The 24,301-nt window shown below is 33.2% G+C and overlaps 1 protein-coding gene across 1 annotated transcript; it reads left to right on the forward strand.

The window, feature by feature from the left end:
* Nucleotides 1-640: 640 nt before the first annotated feature.
* LOC123715311 lies at nt 641-24,274 on the forward strand. The gene is made up of 6 exons (XM_045670276.1): nt 641-1,082; nt 15,773-15,952; nt 17,909-18,030; nt 20,819-21,059; nt 21,556-21,818; nt 22,060-24,274. Exons 1-6 carry the CDS (start codon nt 938-940, stop codon nt 23,905-23,907), a joined length of 2,799 nt encoding a protein of 932 aa, XP_045526232.1. The 5' UTR covers nt 641-937; the 3' UTR covers nt 23,908-24,274.
* The last annotated feature ends 27 nt before the right edge of the window (nt 24,275-24,301 follow it).

A 24,301-nucleotide genomic window follows, 5' to 3' on the forward strand; every position in this document is an offset into this window, starting at 1 on the left:
TCTCATATGTATTATCTAAGTAGATCCAACGTAATTGAGTTGGTACGTTTAGTAGTAATTAAGCACTTTTAAAACAATAAAAACTATGGAACACACAGAATCTAGAGAAGTTTCAAAATTAAAATCGTTTTGCTTAATTAAATTCGTTTTTAGAATTATCTTAATCTTAGTAATGGTACAACTGACTAAAAACAAACAAAGTGTACTTCGAGAAAGGAAACAACCATAGTTATCTAACAGACCGAATGAGAGAAAAATTGTTTTTCTCACTCTGCTAATCCACTAACAGCGGACATTTAAATATAAAATTAAAAGGAAATTCTCTTAAATTTCTATATCATTGTCGAGTCGTACCTAATAATCTCGACATTAGTCATGATACGCTATCAGCATCTTATTATATAGGGGATTAGGGATGCTCTTAATTGCGTCAAAATTTTAAAGAATATGCTATCAGTGAAATGATGTAACGTAACCATTATCAGGCGCAGAATCCTTTTAATCTTCTGTTGTAAACGGAAATCTTTCTTGTACGCGTTAGTATTCTCAGCTACACGTATAAAGTTGACAATAACCTTACATATTATCCTTTGACGAGCTAATGTGATGCCAGTCAAACATTTAGCTACGTATAAAAAAGACACGCAACATTCGTTTGAAAGCGCGCGCGCCGGTAAAATCATTCGATCGCAGCCGCTTCGGTAAAACGTCGTGTAATTAAATTGACATCTAATCGAATAATGGTTTAAACAATCGACTTTGCGCGTCAATGATCACTCCGGTATCATGTGCTGTGAAAAAGGCAACGTTCAAAATGCGAGCGCTAATTTTACGTACACGAAAAATTTAGACATTAAATATAGTTTCGCGAGGACGATATGGACAGCGGCCATTCTGTGATAAACGTGTGTTAAGATCGAAACTGTGAACCGTCAAGATGATGTCCAAGAAGCAGTTCGCCTGCATGCTAGTCCTTCATATTGTTTACCTTCTGGTAGGTGCAAGTATATTTTACCACATCGAGAGTCCTGTTGAAGTCGCTCAGAGGGCCGAAGAAAAACTGGAAAGACTTGAAATCCAAAGTAAGTAAACTATTAAGCAGGAAGTCGAAAGAAATTATAATACTATATCCTATTCAATTTCTATAATTGCTACTGGTTTATGTTGAAATCAAACGGTTATTCAAGGCATAGCGGAAGTTCTTTATAAGGATTATTAGTTAAATATCACTAAAACTTTTAATTCAATTTATCCTGGTTGTAATCACACGCGTCAATATATGTATGTCCACACACCACAAATCACAATAGAAAAGGAGTTGTTGAATGTATTAAATCACTTATTTTGGATCTATATTCCAATCACTAAAATAATTCTTTAAATTTTTACTAAGCCTACAAGTGTTTGCGCATATTATAACAAATTATTTGAAATTTCAATACAGATTAAACTTGTATGAATTCATGAAGTTTTTATTTCAGTTTATTGTTATAATATACCAGCTGACTTGACAGACAGTCCTGTTTGAAAGTTTATTTAATTCGTTTTCTTTCTTATTTTTGTAAATTTCCTATTAAAATTTCTTTTATAAGAACCTTCTGAGAAACACAATAAAAATAGAATTAGCGAAATTGTTCCAAATGTTGGAATTGTTCACGGATGATTCGATAACCAAGGGATATTAAGTAGTTTATATTCAATAAGTATTTTAAACAAGCAAGCATACGTACGTGTGCGTATACGTAAAAAAATACGTATCCGTTGAAACAGAAGTTCTCGTTATTAAACTAAACTGCACGAATACTATAATCCTATCCACACAGGTATCTACGTGACAGCCAAATATTATTAAAAATCTACTAACGGTATTGATATAGAACTCCCTGAATATCAGCTATTGGTTTTATTTACAAAACAAACGAAAACGAAAAACGTTTCGCCCGATTTTGATCCAACAAATGTTCAATCTACAATTACAAACTCTTAAACTATTTACACATTTATCGAAGCACTTACATTTGTCGACATTGTGATGCAACTGGACTGCACTTAAAAATAAATATGTACCTTCCTATCTACTTGTTATAGTTTCTGACAAGCGTTAAGCATATATAGGCAATAAACAATATCCAATGTTTATAATGTGTCAACTTTTGTTCTCGGACTTACATACTCCCATACAACTAAGTGAAATAATTGTTTATTACAGTTCCTGGTACTCATTATTAGATGGTTGTTTTATGTCTTATCCTAGTGAAGGACATGCGCGACTTCCTTACCACGCCAAAATCTTTTCAATTGGAGTTACAGTAACTTGACTGCTGTTTAAAGTCAGAAAGTACATTTGTTTGTGACATTCATCAATTATTAGAAAAGACTTAACCAATACTTCTGTGCCTTCAAAAAATCGACGATCTGAGATTTAAACGCCAATGCTAAAGTATATTTTTCTGCTTACTGCAGTACTACTAGACCCTGATAAGTGACCATATCGTGTGCTCTTAGGACGCATGTCGTAATTGTTACTAATAGTAAATTTTCTACAGTGAAATGTTTCCATTATCTTACGATAACATAACCTTACGTATAATACGTATAATCTCAATTAATTTCACATTGATGTTTTAGCGGTCAGAACTCTTCAATCTATTGTTCGACATTTCCACGATAAAAAACTATCATTCTAAACACTCGATATAATGCAAGATGCCGCAATTATTACAATCTACTCTGATTAAGGCTAATAACAAAGATTTTCATTACCATTAAATACACGTGCAATTTTGCCTTTGCTATTTATAAGTCAATAAATGTAAAAAGAATCCTTATATCTAATTTAAACTTATTGTAAGTTATGCGATTGCCATAATTTATAAAATCATCAATAATTGTGTCATTTGGAATAATTTGTCAAATTTATTCATAGATTTCCTTCAAAATATTCAATGTGGATTGCCATATTTCATAATTGGTTAGAACATGTTCCTGTTACCGGAAAAATAAATATGATAACGGTCAGTAACTCAACAATTAACGGGTTAAAACATTGGCGCTGATAAGACGTATGAAATGAATAAATGTGCCGCGCAATTTGTTTTGCAAGTTTAGGCGTAAAAGTCACATAGATTTTCCACCTTTTGATAACTGTACTATGTAGAGCTCTACATATTTCGTATTTTATCCTATAAAGATAGGCACTATTTATCTATTTTTTTAATCGAAATAAATACTATTAAGCCGAACTCTGGCTAAGTTAGCTATTCAAGAAAACCTTTGCTTCTGGAATACAATGTTATTTTTTTCCATTCATTATCTCAACAGATTAAATACTTTTACTTTTTTTATTGATCTGTTGAAAAAGATTTTAGTTGTTGTTCTGAATTTAAATTTATGCTTTTATTTTTAAATAATTCCTCTAAAAGGTGAAACATAAATAAAACTTTTTTAACGTATAGAAATGTTATTTAGGCAAATTTCTACAATTCTGTGTATAAATGAGTATTCTTTTAAATTAAGTATATACTTATTTAAGTATATGCTAATTTAGAAAACGTTAATGAGTTTTATTTGAATGTGAACAATACTACAAAGTTAACTAAAAACTTAAGAAACTAAGTATAATTGATAAATAAAGAGTAAAACATAAAACAATTTAAAATACATAAACAAAGTTAATTAGACACATAAGAAGTAATTATAGGGCAATGAAATCAATATTACTGAAACAATTACGTAGTGAAAGGATGGTCATAACGAGTTCACATAATGTATTGTGAAGTTTACAAATCGTACAAAGATCGTTAAGTTAATCGACATTTTTATAACTATCTATTAACGTTCAATGTTTTGAAAGGAATTCGCATTTTACTTATACAACTGAAGTAACTACTATTTCATAAGTTAAGGAAGCACGTTTCTCGTAGAGTGTAATAATTACGAGTCGCTACGAACAGCGATTTTTAGACGTTACAATTTTTTTTTAAATGAAGTCCAATTGTTAAGTAGAAATAAATATGATTGTTAAGCAACCTCCAGTTCTGGTCAACACAAGGTCGTGTATCAGGGTTGGCTACGATTAGAGGTGTTTCGAGTTAAAAAGCAAAAAGGCTGATAATCTTTTTTCTTTTAACGTTACGAGCTTCACCCTTGTGCTATATGGGATCTCTACATACTATACTAGTTTCATCATTGGACGTCGAGGCGGAATACGAAATTCCACCTCGACATCCGACATACGACAGCTACCCTCTGAAGTATTTCCGAACCAATTCGACTTAAGGTACTTAAATAAAGTACCAATTGCTAAAAGGCTGGCAACGCACTTGCGGAACTCGGTGGCGGTATCACTTAAAATCAGATGATCCTCCTGCCCATTTGGCCCGTTTCTATAAAATGTTTGTGATTTGCTAGACTTTACAAACGAGTGCGTTAATTCCTCTGATTATGAAACAGAACATTGTCTCAATAATCTATGTTTCTTTCGTTTCTAAATTATGTTATTATTACTGTCCTTCTAAAACCTGATAAAGCAAAAGCAAATCGCTCGGCATCTGTATTTACAAAAAGTCACAGGAGGTGTTAACCTATTTCAAAAGGAACTCAATAAGGAATATAAAAGTCGTGTAATATTTCATTCCATAGTTATGAAGGAAAATGTATTTATTTCCTAACCAATAAAGTAATACTAATGGGCGTAATGTTACAATAAAATAATGGAAAGATAATTGTTTATCAATTGTATAAAATAATTCTTATTAGTGCAAATTCATTTAGATTGTATTATTTTATTCCAGTAATAATTAATAATATATTGTCAGTTTTAAATAGCCGTCGCAACTTTATTCTTTAATATAATAGGTAACAAAGGCTGATGTACACTGGTAGTAGGATTGCGAGTGCGTTGCCAACCTTTTAAGCATACTCTCTTTGAAGTCTAATAGTCCATTTAGGCTTGATGGTTTTCCTATATGTCAAACATGTGTCGTAGAGGACATGCGGGGAAAAATAACGTTATATTTAACGTTGTTTTGGTTACCACGTATTTAATATTAATTTATTTCGTAATTATAGAGAATAACAAATAATTAAAAATAAATCAGTGGCTCCACAACGTCTTTAGGTCTGGGCCTCAGTTTTCTGAATCTGTTTCATGATCATTTGTCAATCTAATAGGCAAGTAGGTGATCAGCCTCCTGTGCCTGACACACGTCGACTTTTTGGGTCTAAGACGTGTCGGTTTCCTCACTTTGTTTTTCTTCACCGTTCGAGCGAATGTAAATAATAATTAATAACAAACAATTACACTAAAATATAGCCAAAGATGGAATACATAATATTTATAAAAGGATTCAAAAATTTACAAAAGGGAAATAACTATAAAAAGTATTCAATACATTAAACTAAGTCTTACCTAATTTGTCTGTGTTCTGTGATGGTGCCAAATTGAGGGTTTGTACGTGAAGATGTGTATGTCGGATGTGCACATGATGCAGGTGATTTTGCGCTATGGAAATTCGATTTCGTATTTAATATAAAAATACCAAATCGTTGTCTATTCTAGCTACACGCTATATGTTTAGCCTTAATTAGTTCCTATAATGTTAAAAATACTTAAAATTTCCTTGGTTATTTGAAGGTCCATTTATATGCGGATATTTCTAGAATATATTAGCATTCTACCACGGTCTGGTGTGACGAGGAAAACTTGAGGACATGGGGACATCCTCATTCGGTCAGTTTGATTCATTGAGGAAAGTTTATTGATAGAAGAGGTATCGTCACGTATCAGTGTTTAAACACTTACTTCTGTATTTTTAGCATACAATGACAAAATATTAATATAAAGCATAATAAAAAAGCCCGTTTCTTTTGTTAATATATTCTTTCTTGTTCTCCCAATTTTCTTTAGTACCATTGATTAAAGGCCTCCTCTAGCTTTATCCAAATTCCCCTATATATAAAGATTTATAAAAATTTCTCTTTTCTCTATATATCAGTTACAATATTAAATTGCATTTATTAAGTCAAGTACCTAAAATTATTGTCAAATGGAGCAGACTCACGCCATAGGGAAGGGATAAGTCTACGGGATACGTACACTTTCTCAAAGTCAAAGTCAAATCATTTATTTCAATTAGGCCTATTAAAAGGCACTCTTGAAAACGATAATTACAAGTTAAAATATTGAAAAGGTAATTATTAGTGGCCCTTCTAGAAGGTAGTTTCATACGAATGGGCAAGAATCACCACATTCTCTTTTGAAATAGTTTTTACAATATTTTGTAAACATTAATAACGTGTATGTACACGCGTTAGAAGTTATTCTTCTTTGGCGTAACAAGATAAAAGTCTGTAGTTGTAGGTACATATTTACAAATATTGCATCTATACAATTTACATTATTCTTTATTAAAAATGTTAATTAACATAGTCAGTGTGAGCTACGTCAAAGCTAATTTCTTTTAGGAAACAAAGAAAAATAAATGCAAATATAAACCTATATTAGCGACCAGTTAATTTTGTCCAGTTTGTTTTTCCTATGAAGCGGGACCAGCATGTTTCCAAGCAGTTTTATCTTGAATATCACAAAGTGTATTTTAACAAAAGTTTTAAGTTTTATTTCGTTTAGATTTAATATGACAATAGGTATGTTGTAAGTGTAAATGTTACACATTTAACATAAAATAGTTTGTACTTTGGCTTATTTGAAAGGCCGTTAAGAAATTTGATCTTTATTACCGTATTAATATTATGTCTATCTCTTTTATCATGTGTAATAAAGATATCTATCTTTATTTTTCGTTTAGCTTCCTTTCTCCATTATCTTCATTTAGCATTTAAGTACAAATCAGGCGTCTGGTAATTGTAGACTGAAATGCCACCATACAGGTAAAAACATTTTACATGAATAATATTCTACCAGATACATACACTGCATAGACTTATCTTCAAATTCTATGGAACAGTGATTTATGGGTCCTTTCAGACCCCACGATGTACTGCTTAAGGGAAATACAAAAAATATCTGTTTTAATTGCTTAATTATACGATTTTATTCATATTGTTTGTTCCTGCTAAGAGCGACTGATTTGGCTTAACGTCACCGGGAATTTTAAGGGGATATAAAATCATTACGAATAAATTTGCATTTTTTATATTGAAACGAGGTTTTTAAGATACATTGAAAGATGAGGCAAGGTGGAAATTTTATAAGCAACGTAAATAGTGTCGACCTCCAAGTTTTACTTCGTGATTTGAAAATTAGGTAGTTAATTGGATGACACGAATGGTGACTTACTGTTATATAATCATCAACTCAAAAATATGCATTTGTACATACATACATTTGTTAACAAAGGACTTTGGCAACGGTTTTATCAAATTCAAAATCATTGGTTCATATAGGTAACACAATGTACACTTATGAACACCAAAAACAGAAATGTATATGACATGCTTCTAATTTTACATTTACTAGGGCGTAGAACGGAAGAGAAGAACTGGCAATAAACTCCCCCATTCTTTTAAATCAAGTTTTTGTTTTACACAACGTTTATAAGGAGCTGCAACCATTACACCATGTTCCACATGACATCTTAAGTAGTTAATAATAATAAAATTAAAAATAAATAAGGGGGGGGGGGGGGAGAATGTAGGAGCACGCACTTACATTCTCGTTATCGTTCTCTTAAATATCGATTTTACGTACAGGAAACCCCATAGGTATTTTAACGAGATTAATTTCGTTTTTTAAAAATAAATGGCAACATTTTATTTTTAAGCATATTTAACGAGACTGCCATGTTGTGCAAACATTAAAGCCATATGTCAACATTCAAGATGACATTTATTGATATTAAAATGGCCAATAATTATTTATTAATACACGTATACTAGAAAAACATCTTAGGTACCAACAATAATCTCAAGAAAATGTAATATTATGCCTGCAATGAATAATAACACTACAAAATAATAGTTGATAAATTCTATTATATTCAAATAATTATCACGTATATAATAATATTTTTAGGTATTTGTTACACTTATTCTAATGATATTTATTTTATAAAATTTACGAGACATGTGTTTGTCATAAGTCCGATCTATAAGGTTAACAAGGGAACATAAAATGAATGACTAATGACACGGTCTGTCTGCGCCTCAGATTTGCATCTGTTTCATGATCATTTGTCAATCTAATAGGCAAGTTGGTGATCAGACTTCTGTGCCTCACTCACGCCGACGACTTTTTTAGGGTCTAAGGCATGCCGATTTCCTCACGATGTTTACCTTCATAGCGTATGTTAAATATGCGGTAGAAAAAAAGTACATTGGTGCACAGCCGGTGATCAAACCTACGATCTCAGGCTCGCTGCTCGCTGGTTAATCTTCTATTAGTTGTGGAAGTTCAGTTAAGGTTTAAACAAAAACAAGATGTTTCTAGTTCCTAGCTGATACATAAAATAATAATACGTAAATATTTGTGGTTTTTTGTCTTTTTTGAAATAATAAATTGTCATTTGGTTCATCATAAATGGTTATCATGTATCATGGTTGGTCATAAATAGCTTCAGAAATTTGTTTCACAACTTGTGGTATGAGGTCCAATCTAATTGGCCTGCTTATTTTTTTTATTAAGTTACACACATATACAATATATATAGGTAACACGACGTTCACCGAGTTATAATTGTCGATTAGTCTATGGAAAAATGTTATCAGCTTATGTTAAACTATGGCGCTAATCATAACGTCATTTGGCTAACATCAAAATGGCGTCTAGACATATCACAGAGGAACACGTGAACAATCAAACTATATTTGTTAGTTGACATTATTATCATTTCTCTATGACTTATTTATTTTATAACTATGTAAATGTTTAATCTTAATTCCATTCGAAAGTTATTATTACTACTTATATTAAGACTTATCAATAATAATGAAGCCCGTTTATTTCCAATAAATGGTTAACAATATACGTTATTTTTTTCTTATTACTGGTTGTGGTAACGTACTTCAGTTCGATCCAAACCCCCTTTCGTGTAAAGGCAACCTGCATCCTGCAACCAAACCTGTCTGTCCATAGCTTTCTTTTCATCCCATTTTCGTCACTTAGACTACGAACTCCGTTTCCTTTTAGCGTCATTACATCCGGTTAATTATCACGTATTAGCTTAATGCCCCTAAAACACGCTAATAAACTCTTTAAACTGAGCGAACTTCGTGACAATGTCCTTAAAAATATTGCTATTGTATTGCATAACTGACTGATAGTGTTAAAGGCTCATAGCCAGTTAATTCAAACACTCAAAATAAAAAAAAATTACAGTGTATCTCTTTGCTACGAATTATTCTCGTAGATCGTAGAAGCCAATTTCGGTGTAAATTTGCTACGTGCATTTTTTATTCAAAGAATACATACTACAATCAGTAATTTCAGTTCTCTAATATAAATAAACGTTTAAGGTCAAGATGTCGTTGATTTTTGAGTATAAAACGTGGTGGTTCCCTCACAATGTTTACCTTTACCGTACACAAGTGTTAAATGTTAAAACATGAAAGAAAATGAAAAAATCCGCGTGCAACCGGATTCTGAACGGTTCTGCGTTCAAGGTCACATAGTACACTTGATTTCTTAATAACTGAATTGTAGTTAATCAACCTTTTCCACAAGTTATATTTTAAAACAATAAATACTTCTAATTACATGTTTAAATTTATTATAGTAGTTAAAATACACTCGGTACTGATCAATGGACATGATATATTAAGGCCTCATTGAAGACGTCATTCATAACAATATACCATTAAAATGTTGTGTGTCATAAATTTAATATAATGGCTTCACTATTGTTAAACGATTTTATAAAAGAAGCCTACGATATCTTTATAAAATGTATGCTGAAATATACAAAACATACAAGTAAATTATTAAAAAAAAATTATGCATACAATTTAATTTCATTAGTATCCGTAACTAAGTAAGTAAACTGCATATTTAAGCTATGGCCTTACAAATAAAATTCTTTATCTGAATATGTAATATACTCAATAAGTTCTCATCCCTTTATGGGGTTACCCTATATATTTTAGAGACGTAAAAAAAGAAAAGTACAATAACCTTTTAGGTTTGAGCCTCTGATTTTTGGAACTGTTTTGTTATTATTTGATATTTCTAAGATGCAAGATGATTCGCTTTCTGTGTCTGTCAGACGTCGACTTTTCGGATCTAATGCCCGATGACTTTCGGTAACGATGACTTTCATAGATGTGACAATCATCGTAACGAGTGTAGCGGAGTACGTAATGGAAGGCGGGCATAAATCATTCCGCTTTCCTCACAAAGCTTTCTTTTTACCGTACGAGCTTTAAAGCGCAGATATAAAGCCCATTTTTTCGAACCTACGACCTCAGGGATGAGAGTCGCACGTCACTAGATCACCACTGATTAACCAGCGCAGATTTTTCAGTTTCTATTTCAGTCTATTATTTCTTAACTTAGACTTGTAATAAGAATATACGGATACAGTTTGTATTCACAAGTGCGAACTACATAAAAGAAATCTCACATTATTCAATGTTGTCACTCGGGATTTGGAAACGAGATCTCAGCATCTAAATGAAGAGATAAATCCTGTACAAAGTGGCGTGCTGTAGTATATTGTAGAACACAATTTTCCATCATTGCTCTTGACCACTCTTGACAGTGACTCCAACCTTCGTATTGTAATAGATTCAATTGAATCATTTTAAATCCATTTAACTCAGCCACTCCTCCGTTTCAAGCGTAACATTGTTTGGACATACTAAAAAATGGATTATTTCCGCAATCACTAAAGAAACTTTAGGGCTACAATGTTAGGTTAGGTTAGGTTAAAAATGCAACGCGTGCGATATTCTTATGCCCTAGATTGTGAATTTGAACTTGAACTTGTGATTTCGTTGCTTTAGCTTGATCTAATGTGTTTTGTTGTTATCTATTGTGTTGTTCTCAATATGTTCGTGCTCCCATTACGCCATGCTTACTACGAATTGAGGCTAAAGTTTGTTCATTATTATGATTCGTTTTATATGTAAATTAGTCAAAATAAACAGTTTTATTTAATAAAACTAATATGTTATAGTAAAGCGTTAACGGCGGTTAATGTCGCTATAGCTTACTATACATAGTGGCGACGTTTTCTGGCGTTATGGAGAGTTGTTATTTAGTGTGAACAACAAGGTAAAGTTAAGGTTTCACAATAAGTTGAGTGATATTTTCAGACTTTAGAAGATTAATTAAATAGTAATTAATGATTATTTATTAGAGCATAAAAATATCAAACAAGAATAATTGTATCCATACTTATATACCAGCATAACTACAAACAAATTTTTTATTCAATATATCCAGTTCTGCTGCAGAACTGAGGAGTTAAGTAGAGGATTCATATGCGGATGGGGTGACTCTTGGGCCAGTTCGTGAGCTTCGAAAGCAGAACATGCCTCATGTCTCATATTGTCTGTTTTACTCCGCAAAACATTAACTACAAAGTAGATTGCCAATTATTCTGTCTCTATGATGAATATCATACACTTGAACGCAAGTTAACAATGCATCAAATTGACGTTTATATCCCTTAAACAGTTAGGTTGGCAATAGAGAATTTAATTGGATATAAATACTCGTATCAATATCACGACCGGTGACAAGTCAACGATTCATTACCATAACTTTAACTGTATATGGTGAATCCGAGGTGAATAAAAATACGTACTAGTTAATTATTATTTATTTAGTATACTACTACAAATATTACAGATGTGTCCCAATGGGCCACGAGAGTAGTTTCACATCACACATATATCAGATTTCTACATGACAAACCGTTTTGGGTTTACTGTCAGATTAACTATATTTATACCAGGGATACTAATCCTAAAGCACTAGACAAGTAAGCGGTCTCTTTTCAACGCAGTTTCTCTGAAAGAGACGAAAGAGTTTAGATTAAAGACAGTGATCTATTTAATTTTAGTACGATTAAAGGGATAAATACATGTTTTTAATATAATTTCGGTAATTCGAGTAGCCGGAGCAATAAGTATTAGATAATGTTTTGACATTGTTATTATTATCAAAATATTGAGTTCCACTTATATTCAAATATATAGTAAGTTTTTGAAACGGAAACAACGTGTGGTCAAAACTGTCATGTAACATTACCGAAGACACGCCACGCCTTTGTTTAGTAAACTAGTTCTATTGAATACAAAGTCAGATCTGATTTCAAGAAATTGTTCTTAAGAACACCTTGGTTTAAATAACTGTTATACGATTGGCATGTAGCAAGACTGTCTGATGTTCGATGGACCAAAGGCGACCCGAGGGAGGCCCTTTTGGTAAACGAAACAGAGGTAAACCACTCACGACATGGGTGGATGACATTACTAAAACGGCTGGCTCGAGGTGGATGCAATTCACTCAAGATTGAGATACCTGGAGATCCTTGGAGGAAGCCTTCACCCGCGGAAGGGTTCTTACAAATAGTTATAAAAATAGGAAAAACATATTGTTCTTTGGTTTCTTTAAACAAAATACACGTAAATGTAATAGGATTAAGTTTACTTTGATCTTTTGCAAGAAATACAGAGCTGCTTTTTACTTATTATACGGTTGTTATGATTCTTAAAGCGCCGGCAGTACTTCGGTGTCACTTAAGACCTTATCCCAGCACGAATTGCCTTATCAATGTCTCGAGGTGGACTGCGGTGCGCAGTGGAGAGCTGGAGCACACAGGCGTAATAAAAATTAGTTATATAAATTATTAAATAAATGTAATATTATCTTTTTTTTATAAAATGGATTACTTAGCTTGTAAATATCAAAATCATGTTCTGAATACATTTTCGTCATAAATTAAATTCAAAGTGTCAAAAATTAGCTATGGTTGGATTTTTTTTCTATCGAGCGAAGTTATTTAAAGCGTGTATCGATCTTTCAAAATGGATACATAAACTACTCAACTTCACCATATATTTATTACATCCGCCCATTTACTTCAAGATACGATGACAAAAAATTAAATGAAACAATGTACTTTTTTGGAGTTTGGCGACCGCTTGGGCCTTTAACATTAGGTGAACTTCTTTTCCTGGACTTTTCTTTATATAGGTGTTAACGACTAAGTCCTTTGATATGTAGCCATAACTTTTTTATAAAAATTAAGGTAATGAACTAAACTCCTGTTATTTTTTATTAGTTCTAAAATCGTAATTTGAGCATTCATTGGACAAACTAAAGGCCCTAAAAAATCAGGCCCTGAGAAGGAAATGTATCAATGTTGAGCCGAGCATTAAATTGTTCAATACAAAAACGGCATCGCCTAATTAGTATCCTTCTTATTTGACCGGTTTTTATCATGCACTGTCAATTATACCATCGTGATTGTATTGTTTATTATTTAAATTATATTGTTCATCTGTTAATTAGCACTATTTAATTTTATTTAATTAAGACACCTTATGTTGGAATAAAGTATTTGTATTCAAAATTGGAAGGTTCATAGTCTTGGTGCGAATGATGTTTACATTTTTTTTGGTAATTTAGTGCTGAGATTAACTAAGAAGTTTCGGTACTAAACGTACCTGTTTGGTATCCGCAATATAACGTATTTATTTTGCTTGCTAATTTACAATTAAAGGAAAGCTAATTTAGCTTTTTTAGAAAAATCATTAAACAATACTAATATTAATAATATATATAATTGGGTTTATCTAAAACAACACTGAAATAGTCATTCATTCATATAGGTAACTTATGAACGTTAGTATAAAAATGTATAGTTCTAAATTAACAATTACTGCCAGTTCTTAAATCAAGAACGGGCAATAAACTCTCCGTCACTCTTCAAGCGCAAAGATTTATTTTACAATTTTTTTGTAAGCCCCTGCAACCATTACATCATGTACCACATCACATAGGCAACTGCTTAGAAGAATTAAGTATATATTGTAATTAGATAAAAAATTATTTTTAAAAAATCCGGTGAAATAGCTGTACATACTGTGTACATGTAAACATATAAAAGGCCGTTAAAGGCCGGCAACACATCCACTAAAATGGGTGTCTATGGGCTGCAATGCCCTTTTTGAGCGTCCCGTATGTTTGCCTATGCTATAAAAATGTAGTATCAAGGTGAATATAAGTAATAATAAATTCAAACTTAAAACATAATTTATACCAGGGGAAACTAAAACTAGAAGAAAATCATTGGCGCTACAACCTTTTTAGGTCTGGGCCTCAGATTTCTATATCTGTTTCATGATCTAATAGGCAAGTAGGTGATCAGCCTTCTGTGCCTGACGCACAATATTTTCCTTCACCGGTCAAGCTAAAGTAAAAATTAAGTAGGTATTTATATGTTGGAGGTCTAAAATGACGATAAAGACTAATGAAGTAATAAAACAATCTTCATCATGAGATTTTCCCATTGTAAATTTAATTTCAATTGCACACGTTACTTCTTTATTGACAATTTTTATAGCTTCGTTATATTATTATTACTTGTATTACCCATGACTTCATCTGCCTAGGGAATGAGATATAGGCACATTTCCGTCTGTTTTCTTAAATTCACACACTGGTGATACGAACCCTATAATATATATATATATATATATACTAATCAACGGTAGACGGAATCGGCTAACTGACTCTCAAAGCCAGAGGACTGGCGAGTAGGGTTGCGGGCTTGAAAAGCACAAACCGTGGCAGAACGCTTCTGTGACCAAATTATTAAACTTACGAACGAAATAACGGGTCTCGCAAGTAATTGCGCCCCGGCTCGCCTATGAATAATGTAATATTGGGGCATCATTATAAACCATTAAAAATATCTATTACAAAACACTACGGCAACATCTAGATGTTCTGACCTTTGATACTTTGAATGGAATGGTATGAAAAATGTTATTCCAATATTCAAATAAACTTTCACTATTAATTGTAAACCTTTTCAGACTAAAAATACAACATATACATATATGCATGTTTTTACGACGAGATATTAGACGAGACTTGCATTTTGTGTAACTGTTCTTCCCACTATAATAATGGGGTGGTTTCGTGAGCCGTACAGACTATGGAAATCTTTTCACTTCCACAGGTGATAAAATGTTATCCACGTAAACCAGGGATTTTCTAGATGGGGATAAATGTCGACGTTTAATCTCATAATCTTAGAGTAGTACAAATCCTCCGTGATAAACGTTATTGAACGACGTGTGTTTTTCGTGCACATTGATAATACCAAAGAACTTTAATGATCTTAAGATATTCTAATGCCTATATTGATAATAGGAATTAATCAAAAGTAATGGAGACACCTCAAGAATGCCGCAAATAGGAAGCGAGGCAACTATTGAACAATCATATAGTATTATATCAGACAATGTTTATATATATATTATAATATCTTTAGGAAGAATTATTCTGTACTTTTTAATTATGATACTCATTTCATACGCGCAGCCAAAACAGAGTAATCTATAGCAAAACTAACTAGTTTAAATCAAAGCCACTTATACTTTAGTACCAAACATATCAATTTTATCTAAAAAAATAACATTGAACAATATTTAATCTTGAACAGTGGATAATGTCTGATCTATTAAGGCTATAAAAGATGTTCAAGAACATCATTTATAGCGAATTATTGTGGCTATGTATAAACCACAGGGTAGTAGTGTATATATGTACCTTAAAATATGTTTTTAATGTATCTTTCAGATCTTCTATACGAAAATTACATTCCGAACGACCCAACGAAACAGGACAGTATACTACGAAAGCTGTCAGATTACTGTGGGAAACCAATGTATAATATTACCACTGAAGATGAGGAGCAAGCCTTTATGTGGGATTTCTATCACTCACTGTTTTTCTCATACACCGTTGTCAGTACTATCGGTAAGTTATATTTAGAATAGTTTTACTTTTAAGAACAATGTATACCTTTTTTAAACCTTATTTAGGTTCATATACTCATATTTGTTTTACTTACATCGGTGCACTGACTCACTAATTGGTGTTACTTTTTTGAATTGAATTGATTTGGATATATCTCATAATAAATTTTCATGTTAGATTCTTAACGCTATCGTTGGAATACGTTATATGAAAAATTCATGCTTGACATAACTCTAGTTAGTATTGTCTTTTGTTAACATAGCTTTTACACATTTAAAGAAAACACTTTATAAATAATATAGCTTCAATCCGGTAAAAATAATTCTAGTTTTATATACTAATTGTAGTTTGCTATATTACTTAAAATATCCTTAGTGTAGTGAATGACTAGTGAGATGATTTCTCTAGACACACGTTTAATATCTAAGCAGCCCTGGTCATATGATAATATGACCAGGGCTGCTTCATATCACATTCTTTACTTATATATACAAAATATCGGGCTTAAAGTAGAATCGTTTATTAAAACCTAATCATAACAATCAAATAAACAGTATTTTCAATTTTCTTAACTTAACAAGTAATAATTAAAACAATTAAAAACGGATAAAAAGAAAATTACAACAAATTTAAAAAGTTCGGTTCCTGTGGCAGTGTACCTTTAACGTTGGCAGCATTGTCTAGCTAGCTCTGGGGTCACTACCAGGCGCCATCTTAAATCATTAATTAGCGCCTTTTCACACGATGCAATAATAGTTAGCTTATTATATATGTTTTATAGTTAATCTTGGCCTGTTATGTTATAGATACTATTAATAACTTTATAAAGGATTCATGTAAGTAACCTTTCACACAATAGAACCTATTTACAAACTACATGTGTAAGTAAAAAGTATGTTATTAAATAATAATACCAAAAAAATATATCTAGAAATCGGGGCGATTTTATTGAATACTTAGCTTACACTTTTGTTGTTCCTATTAAAGTGATAAGAATTTCGGCAAATACCTTATGATGTACTTATAAGACACTTAAGGGATTATGTCAAAACGTGATGTTTGACGATACGACATATGATGCGTGTCCATTGCTTTGAACTACTTCAACGCATCAAGATATCTTTTATCATTTCGTAGAATTGCATAATAGAGGATCTTGCGTGGTCGTCTTGTCTAATCGGATCAGTTAACTCCGAATAGGGAATGAATTAGCGACACTTTTTTTAAGTTTCAGTGCTCTTTGTAAGTTTATATATCCAAGAAGCAGTTATAACTGTTAAAAAGCATCCAAAATAGTACAAAATATTTAAAGAAACTTGCCTGTATATCCCGAGGATTCAACACGGCTGTGAGTGCCTGCGTGTTGCACTACGATGTATTTAAAAAAATGTTACGCCATGGCTATCAAACTATTTAACCAGCTTTCCAGAAGTTATAAATGATGTAATGCTTCCAAGGAAGTTGATAAATTTTTAAGGCAAGGTTCCTTTATAGCGTAGGAGAGTATTTAGCCACAGATAGTATCATGGTGGTGATTGTATCCTGAAGCGATAATTCCCCGGCTATACGCTGAAAACAAATACTAGTACAACTAAGACTAATATTTATCTAATATTTTAATTAATGAAATCCTAATGGACACATTTAATAAAGAAACTAAGCTGTCATTTAACTTTTTTATGAATTATACGTCTATAAATTGTTCATATCAATTCAATTCCGTAAAAGGTACGTGTGTCGTGTCCAGAAAACAGGCTCCTGATTATCGTTCGTTACTTAAAGAATATTCATAAATATGAAGCCAAATCCTATAAAGGGTTGTCACTGAATGTTTATTAGAGACTTGGGATTTATAATAGACCAAAAAATCGCAACGCAAAAAGACGCAATGCTGAAATTACGAGACTTACTTAAATAATGAAGATAATTTATGTATGTATTCTCTCCTTATTACAGGTTACGGAAATTTATCACCGACAACACATCTATCCAGAATCCTGATGATCTTCTACGGTTTATTCGGTATCCCGATCAATGGTATCTTACTTGCCAACCTCGGAGAATACTTTGGGCTTCAGGTAAATCCTCATTTTATACTTTATTTATACAAGCATTTATAGAATATGAAAGAAGTAAGACATACATGTGAAAATGACATGAGAACTTGGAATAAGGTGCAGCGCTATCTAGATCCATGCATCTTCTTCGCAATCGAGTAGCCTGCAATATTGCGGCAAACACACACAGAGGGGAATCAATCCTAGCAAGCAATCCTAATTGGTAAACAAAAGAACGAATTTCTTAGAAAGTTTGTATACATTATATACTGACAGAAGAGTTCATTCGTTGCGGGCTAGGATAATAAAGGGACAAAATAACGTACACTGATGCGCAGTTTTAACTAATTTTAGCAACTTAAAAAGTACTTTATCACTCAATTGTTGTCGTTATTGAGACAGGGTGTTAATTCTATGTAGAGTATATGGAAGACAAGCTAAACAGACCAAAGACAATTGATTTCGACGCTTTCGGAAGTTCGTCGTTAAACTTTACATGGAGTTTACACTGTAATTGAGTTTTAGACGTACGGAATTTACGACTCCATCTTACACTAAATAGTATTGTAGTATTTTAAAAATATTGTATTCATTTGTTATATTACGACACCAAAAGACGAAAACCAAGTATCGTTTAAGAGTAATTTCAAGAAACTATTCAATTCGTGCCAGATTCACTTGAAAGAGTTGTATCGACTAACAACTAACACATCTATATAATCCAGTTAATCATTCAAATGTTGTATGACAACCGTGTAATTCTATTGTATTTGCTATTCCTAGGAAATAAAGATCAATTAATGATGTAACTGTCGTTCATTGATCATATTGATGAGTCCTTTTAATTTATTCATTTATTAACACTTCGTTGCAATAGATATAAAAATTGAACATAATTAAATGAAAAGGACGGCAACTGGCGGCCTTATCGAGCCTTTGAGCGATCTCCTCCAGGCAACAAAACTGAAAAATGTATTAAATTAGATAAGGTAGTCAAGAAGCGAAAAAATACATATTAGATAAAGTTATTAAGATAAAACTAAACAGGAACAAAAAAAACAAACTAAACTAAACGGATACATGAAAAATAAAAAGTGCACATGAGTCACGATAATTTAAGATCAGTTTCACGTCAGTTAATATAATGACGAACCTATGCTGAAAATTCGTATGTCAAATTTCTAAGAAGGAAATGAAAATAAATATCCTATGTCACTAAGGAACCGACCAAACGGTTGTTCATTTACAGACCGACTTTCAAAAGAGCCAGATGCGATCTGGAACTCGAGACACTCTCGTGCTGCTTAGCTTCTCGGCCACAGATCTACCTGATACCGAGGGTAGATAGATCTGTGGATATTCGGTAAAACTTTAAAAATGTGTAGTAACTTTGTTTAAAATATAAATTTGATAAATCAGAGTGACGTAATGTGTATATCGCCCACAACTAGCTTAATTAGCCGTTCAATTAACGGCCTAGCCTTTTAACTAAACAGCGCCGTTTAACTAACGGCCTGATAGATATTCAGCCGTAGCGTTTGTTACAAAACTTAAACTGGCTGGCTAATGCCTCGGCCATACGATACGGTGACCATGTGACAGAAATAAAAAGGATGAAACATCTGACTGTTCTTTGGAACTGATGAGCAACGCCATATTGAAAGTTTGGAAAGTTAAGGCACTAGGCAGAAAGTGGATTGAAATTTCAATAAACAGGCAAGAAATGTAATGAAACGTCATCCAAGTTATTCCCTATTTGGCTTGGTTTTTCTCAATTAATATCATTCGGCTTGCGCATCCGATCATATGATATATAAATTCAATTAATTCATACGTGGGTCATCTTGTCATTGCAATCTCATTTTATTAACGCTGGAAAAAATAATAAACATGACTAGGTCAATAACTGCCATTCAATTATGGTGAGAGAGCACTAGGTGATTCTGTCAGATCTAATACGTGTTTGACATTCGGGAGTCATACCTAGTGTTAAGTCTGGACTTACGCTCGTACGTTAGAAATGTATTGGACATTGATATGCAGGAGTCATAGTTTGCGCCAAGTCTCGTATCAGAATCTCACCCTTAATGATCCAAAAGCTCCAATGACCTTTATAGCTTACGATTAATTTACCATTTACTATAAATTTTGTAGCTGAAAATCGTATTATCACCTATCGATCATAAAATTTCACAACTGCGCCCTTTAAAAATTATAATGGTTAATCTATAAGATTTTTATGATGACTCTGAGAACAGTTATTTTCACATCGGTTGAAATAGAAACGAAAGGTTATTTGAGAATTGGCATTGCAACTTTTAAAGTATACTTACAGTTAATAAAACATCTTTATTAAAGAAAATTACAAGAAAGTAGGTATTTCTACAAGTTTTACTGATAATATTTTTTCTTGCCAGGCATATTATAAGCCTTCTAAACCTATTTTTTCTCGTGTTCGTATATGCACTCAGTACCTCTTCGATAAATGCCCAGTGTCAGTCACTGATTCCAGAAAAAAAAAATGGTTTAGCTGTTCTCCCCCAGAGCCACTTCCATCTTTAACCACTTTCTCAAAAACAAAATTTTCACTGGCGATTCAAAACTGTCCTATTATAAAGTATTATTATTGTGCAAGCGTAGTTTAGTTATAATATGGTAAATGTTATGAAGAAATTACAATGTATCGTTAATAAGTCAAATGAAAGAGACAGACACGACACAGTAAATCCTGTGGGGTCTGCAGTTTTTTTTATCATGTGTATTAAAGTGGTTTTCCTTCTTCATTCTAATTTGTATATTTTAATTCCAGCTAATCTCCGTCTACCGAAAATACAAGAGACGCAATGAAAAGCGCGCAGATAAATTAGATTACTTCTTCAATAATCTGGGCATGCTGGGTCAGATTTTCCTCTACCTGGTTCCTGGTTTTCTGTTCTTCATTTTCCTGCCAGCTTGTATTTTTGTCGTCTTCGAGGGATGGGATTTTGTAGCCGGTGTCTATTACGCGTTTGTTACATTGACAACTATTGGCTTCGGTGATTTGGTTGCCGGTAAGTTATTTTAATATAACAGTGCCTGACGTTAGTCAGGAGGGAGTGAGGGCAGGAGGCTCATCTGAGGTCAAGTTATATCACCACCCATCGACACTTACATTACCAGAAGGTCCGCAAGTGCATTGCTGGCCTTTTAAGAATTGCTACGCTCTTTTCTTGAAGGACCGTATGTCGAATTATTTCGGAAATACTCCAGGGCAGCTGGTGCCACATAGTGGTACGCGGGAAAAACTGCCTTAAGAAACGCTCAGTTGTGGAACGACGAACGTCAAGTATAATACGGATGTCGATGTCTGATGGTGAAACTCAGATGCGGGTATTAATCCGAGCAAGTGCCACGTGAAAATATCTGTTTAAAGAATTACATCTAATTTATTTTATATAAAGTAAGATTGAAACAACATGTTGGCTTAGTTATCAACACATGCAAACTTTAATTATTAACAACTAAAGTCCAGTCTTTATATATTATTTCTACTGTTTTTTATCACAGGCACAGTGAACAATGGTTTCAAACAAGGATACTTTCTCACCTACCAAATATTCCTTCTCGTTTGGATAACCTTCGGCCTTGGGTACATAGTAATGTTACTTGGATTTATCACAAGTGGCATGAGATCAGAAAAAGTCCACAAAATCGAACAAAAATTTGCCAACCAACTTAAATCAACTCAAAGTAAAATACTGCAAGGATTTACACGAGATCTTGCTGCTATAAGGAAGATAATAAATGAAGCAAATTTAATTAAATTGAAGGTAAGTGAGAAGTTTTCACATTAAATTATGAAAACGGTTAGAGGAAAACGAATGCAGTAATAACTTGATACCATTAAGTTTTAGGAAACCTTGTTTGGAGTGATATACTTAAATATTTTTAAATCGTGTGGTTTTTTTTATATATTTGTTATGTTTTTTCTTCTTTGTTTCACTTTTTAAAAAATCTGCTCATAAAATGGTTGAAGATTAGACTTTTTATTTATCGTATTTTATGTTTCAGCCCGTCTATGTCGAGCCAAAACCACATCTGCATAGAAGTGCCAGTTGCCCAATACTTACATTCGATGTTGAACCAAGAGGGTCAATACCAAAACGAAAAAGGGCTAATTCCGAAAATATACAACTATCAACCAAAGATATCCTTCGAATACAATCGGATACTGATTTGCTTGGTATTGACAAAGAGAAAACTTTTACAGCACAAGCTATTGTTAAGCCAGCTGAACTTTTAGCAAGAGTTGTAAATGTATTGGGTGGCTTCAACCAAGTTCCAGACAGAGGTATTAATATCTTCGATGACGACCAGATTTTAGCCAGTGAAAATCCTCCAGTGTTTAGCATAGGTCATGATATTCTTACCAAACGAACAAGAGCATGCAGTGTAGCAGTACCAAATTACAGAAAAGAGTCTGTGGCCAAATTCAATCATGACTTGACGTGGACAAATGGTGATACAGCAGAAAAATTTAGAAAGGAAGCAAATATTCGGACCGGAAAATTATCCCTTCCTACAGCTGTGACCCCCACTGAAGATATGCAACCAAAGAGCCTGTTTGCAAGATTATTTAGGAAACCTAGTTCCGGTGAAAGTCCTGCAGAATATATTAAAAATACTATGAAAGGAAGAGTAAGTGCAGCACAAGCAAGTGATAAACCAAAACAAACTAGTATGTACCCTCTTTCGTATGGACTCAGTGATGAAGAAAGAAGTGACTTAGAAGATTACAAAGAAAAAACCAAACGGGGAAGACACAGTATTTTCCCAACTTTTGATTTTTCTGAAGACGAAGACACAGCAGCCATGAGATCATATCAAGAAAAGCCGAAACGACATAGTATATTTCCAACATTTAATTTCAATGAAGATGAAAATGACGAGGCAAAGGCCTACAAAGAACGAACAAAACATGGGCGATATAGCATATTCCCTACATTTGATTTTAGCGCACAAACTAGTAACGATGAAGATACCATGGACGAAGACGAAATACAGAGATATCAAAACCGCACACGAAAAGGTCGAACAAGTTTATTTCCGTCCTTTAGCAAATCTAAGAAAAATGATGACGATACATTACCCGAAAGTTCTGATGAATTAGTCAACTACAAGGAAAAGACGAAACATGGACGTAGTAGCCTCTTTCCAACGTTTGGTAAGAGTCGTAAAACTAGTTCTCCTGATGACTGTTCGACAGACTTAGAAAAAAGTATCAGACAGTACCAAAACCAAACAAAGCGTGGTCGCAACAGCTGTTTTGCGGGCACGTCGACGGACTTTACCAGTGAATTAGAAAGTTATAAGAACAGAACTAAACGCGGTCGGCCAAGTCTATTTGATCCAGATGTTAATATTTCCAATCTACCAGAAAACGAACAAGTGGAAGTTCTTGAAAATACAAGTGTCGCAGATTTGTTACGTGCACTAGCGGTTTTAGAAACTGCAAGTCCATCTAGCAATCGTCCGATACGACCTGATTACAACCTTCCAACCATTCCTAGTAGGGATTTGGATGAGCAGGTTGGGTCAAGACGTAGAAGGGTCAGTGCTCGACTTGCAGCGCCCCAATTTACCCCAACCTTGGCGACGGTAGTAGCAGGCGCCGAATTGCAAATAACAGCTGCTTCACAAAGGGAGAATAGAATGACGATGCTGACGCAGCCTCCTCCACCGTATACTGAAACTGAGGATTACCAGCCCCGTGCTAGAAGGTATTCCCCTGCATCGTCAGGATCGTCCACTGCTCCTGTACCAAGACCATATGCTAGAAACCGTAAGGAAAGTCAAGATGACTCCAGGCGCGGTAGTTTAACGGATATTGTGATAGATAGTAACAAAGACAAAAGTTAGTGCCCTATAGTACATAGACTATTATTTATTTTAAAAAGCCGTCCAAAGGATTGCCATTCCTGTATAAGTGCATTAGTGAAGTGCCATTAGCTTTTAGTGTGTAAGGTTTATTGTTAATAGCTGATATGAAGAATTTCAGACTTTATACGTAATGAAATACCTTTTTATTTAATGTAGACTCCAATTATATAGACTCATTCCATATACATATATCATTTATTAAGTTCATAGTTACTTGTTTTATTTTCATGTTCGAAGTGGAAATACGTAATAATATTTAAAGTGAAAAGCACGTCTTAAGTTTTACCAACAAATGTTGTCTTGGTATATTAACCATAAAAAAGCTAATCGTCCGCATTTCTTGGCTGATAAATTTATCTTAGATATTAAAACA

Source organism: Pieris brassicae, chromosome 1 (genome assembly GCF_905147105.1).
Source record: "Pieris brassicae chromosome 1, ilPieBrab1.1, whole genome shotgun sequence".
Lineage (NCBI taxonomy): Eukaryota > Metazoa > Arthropoda > Insecta > Lepidoptera > Pieridae > Pieris > Pieris brassicae.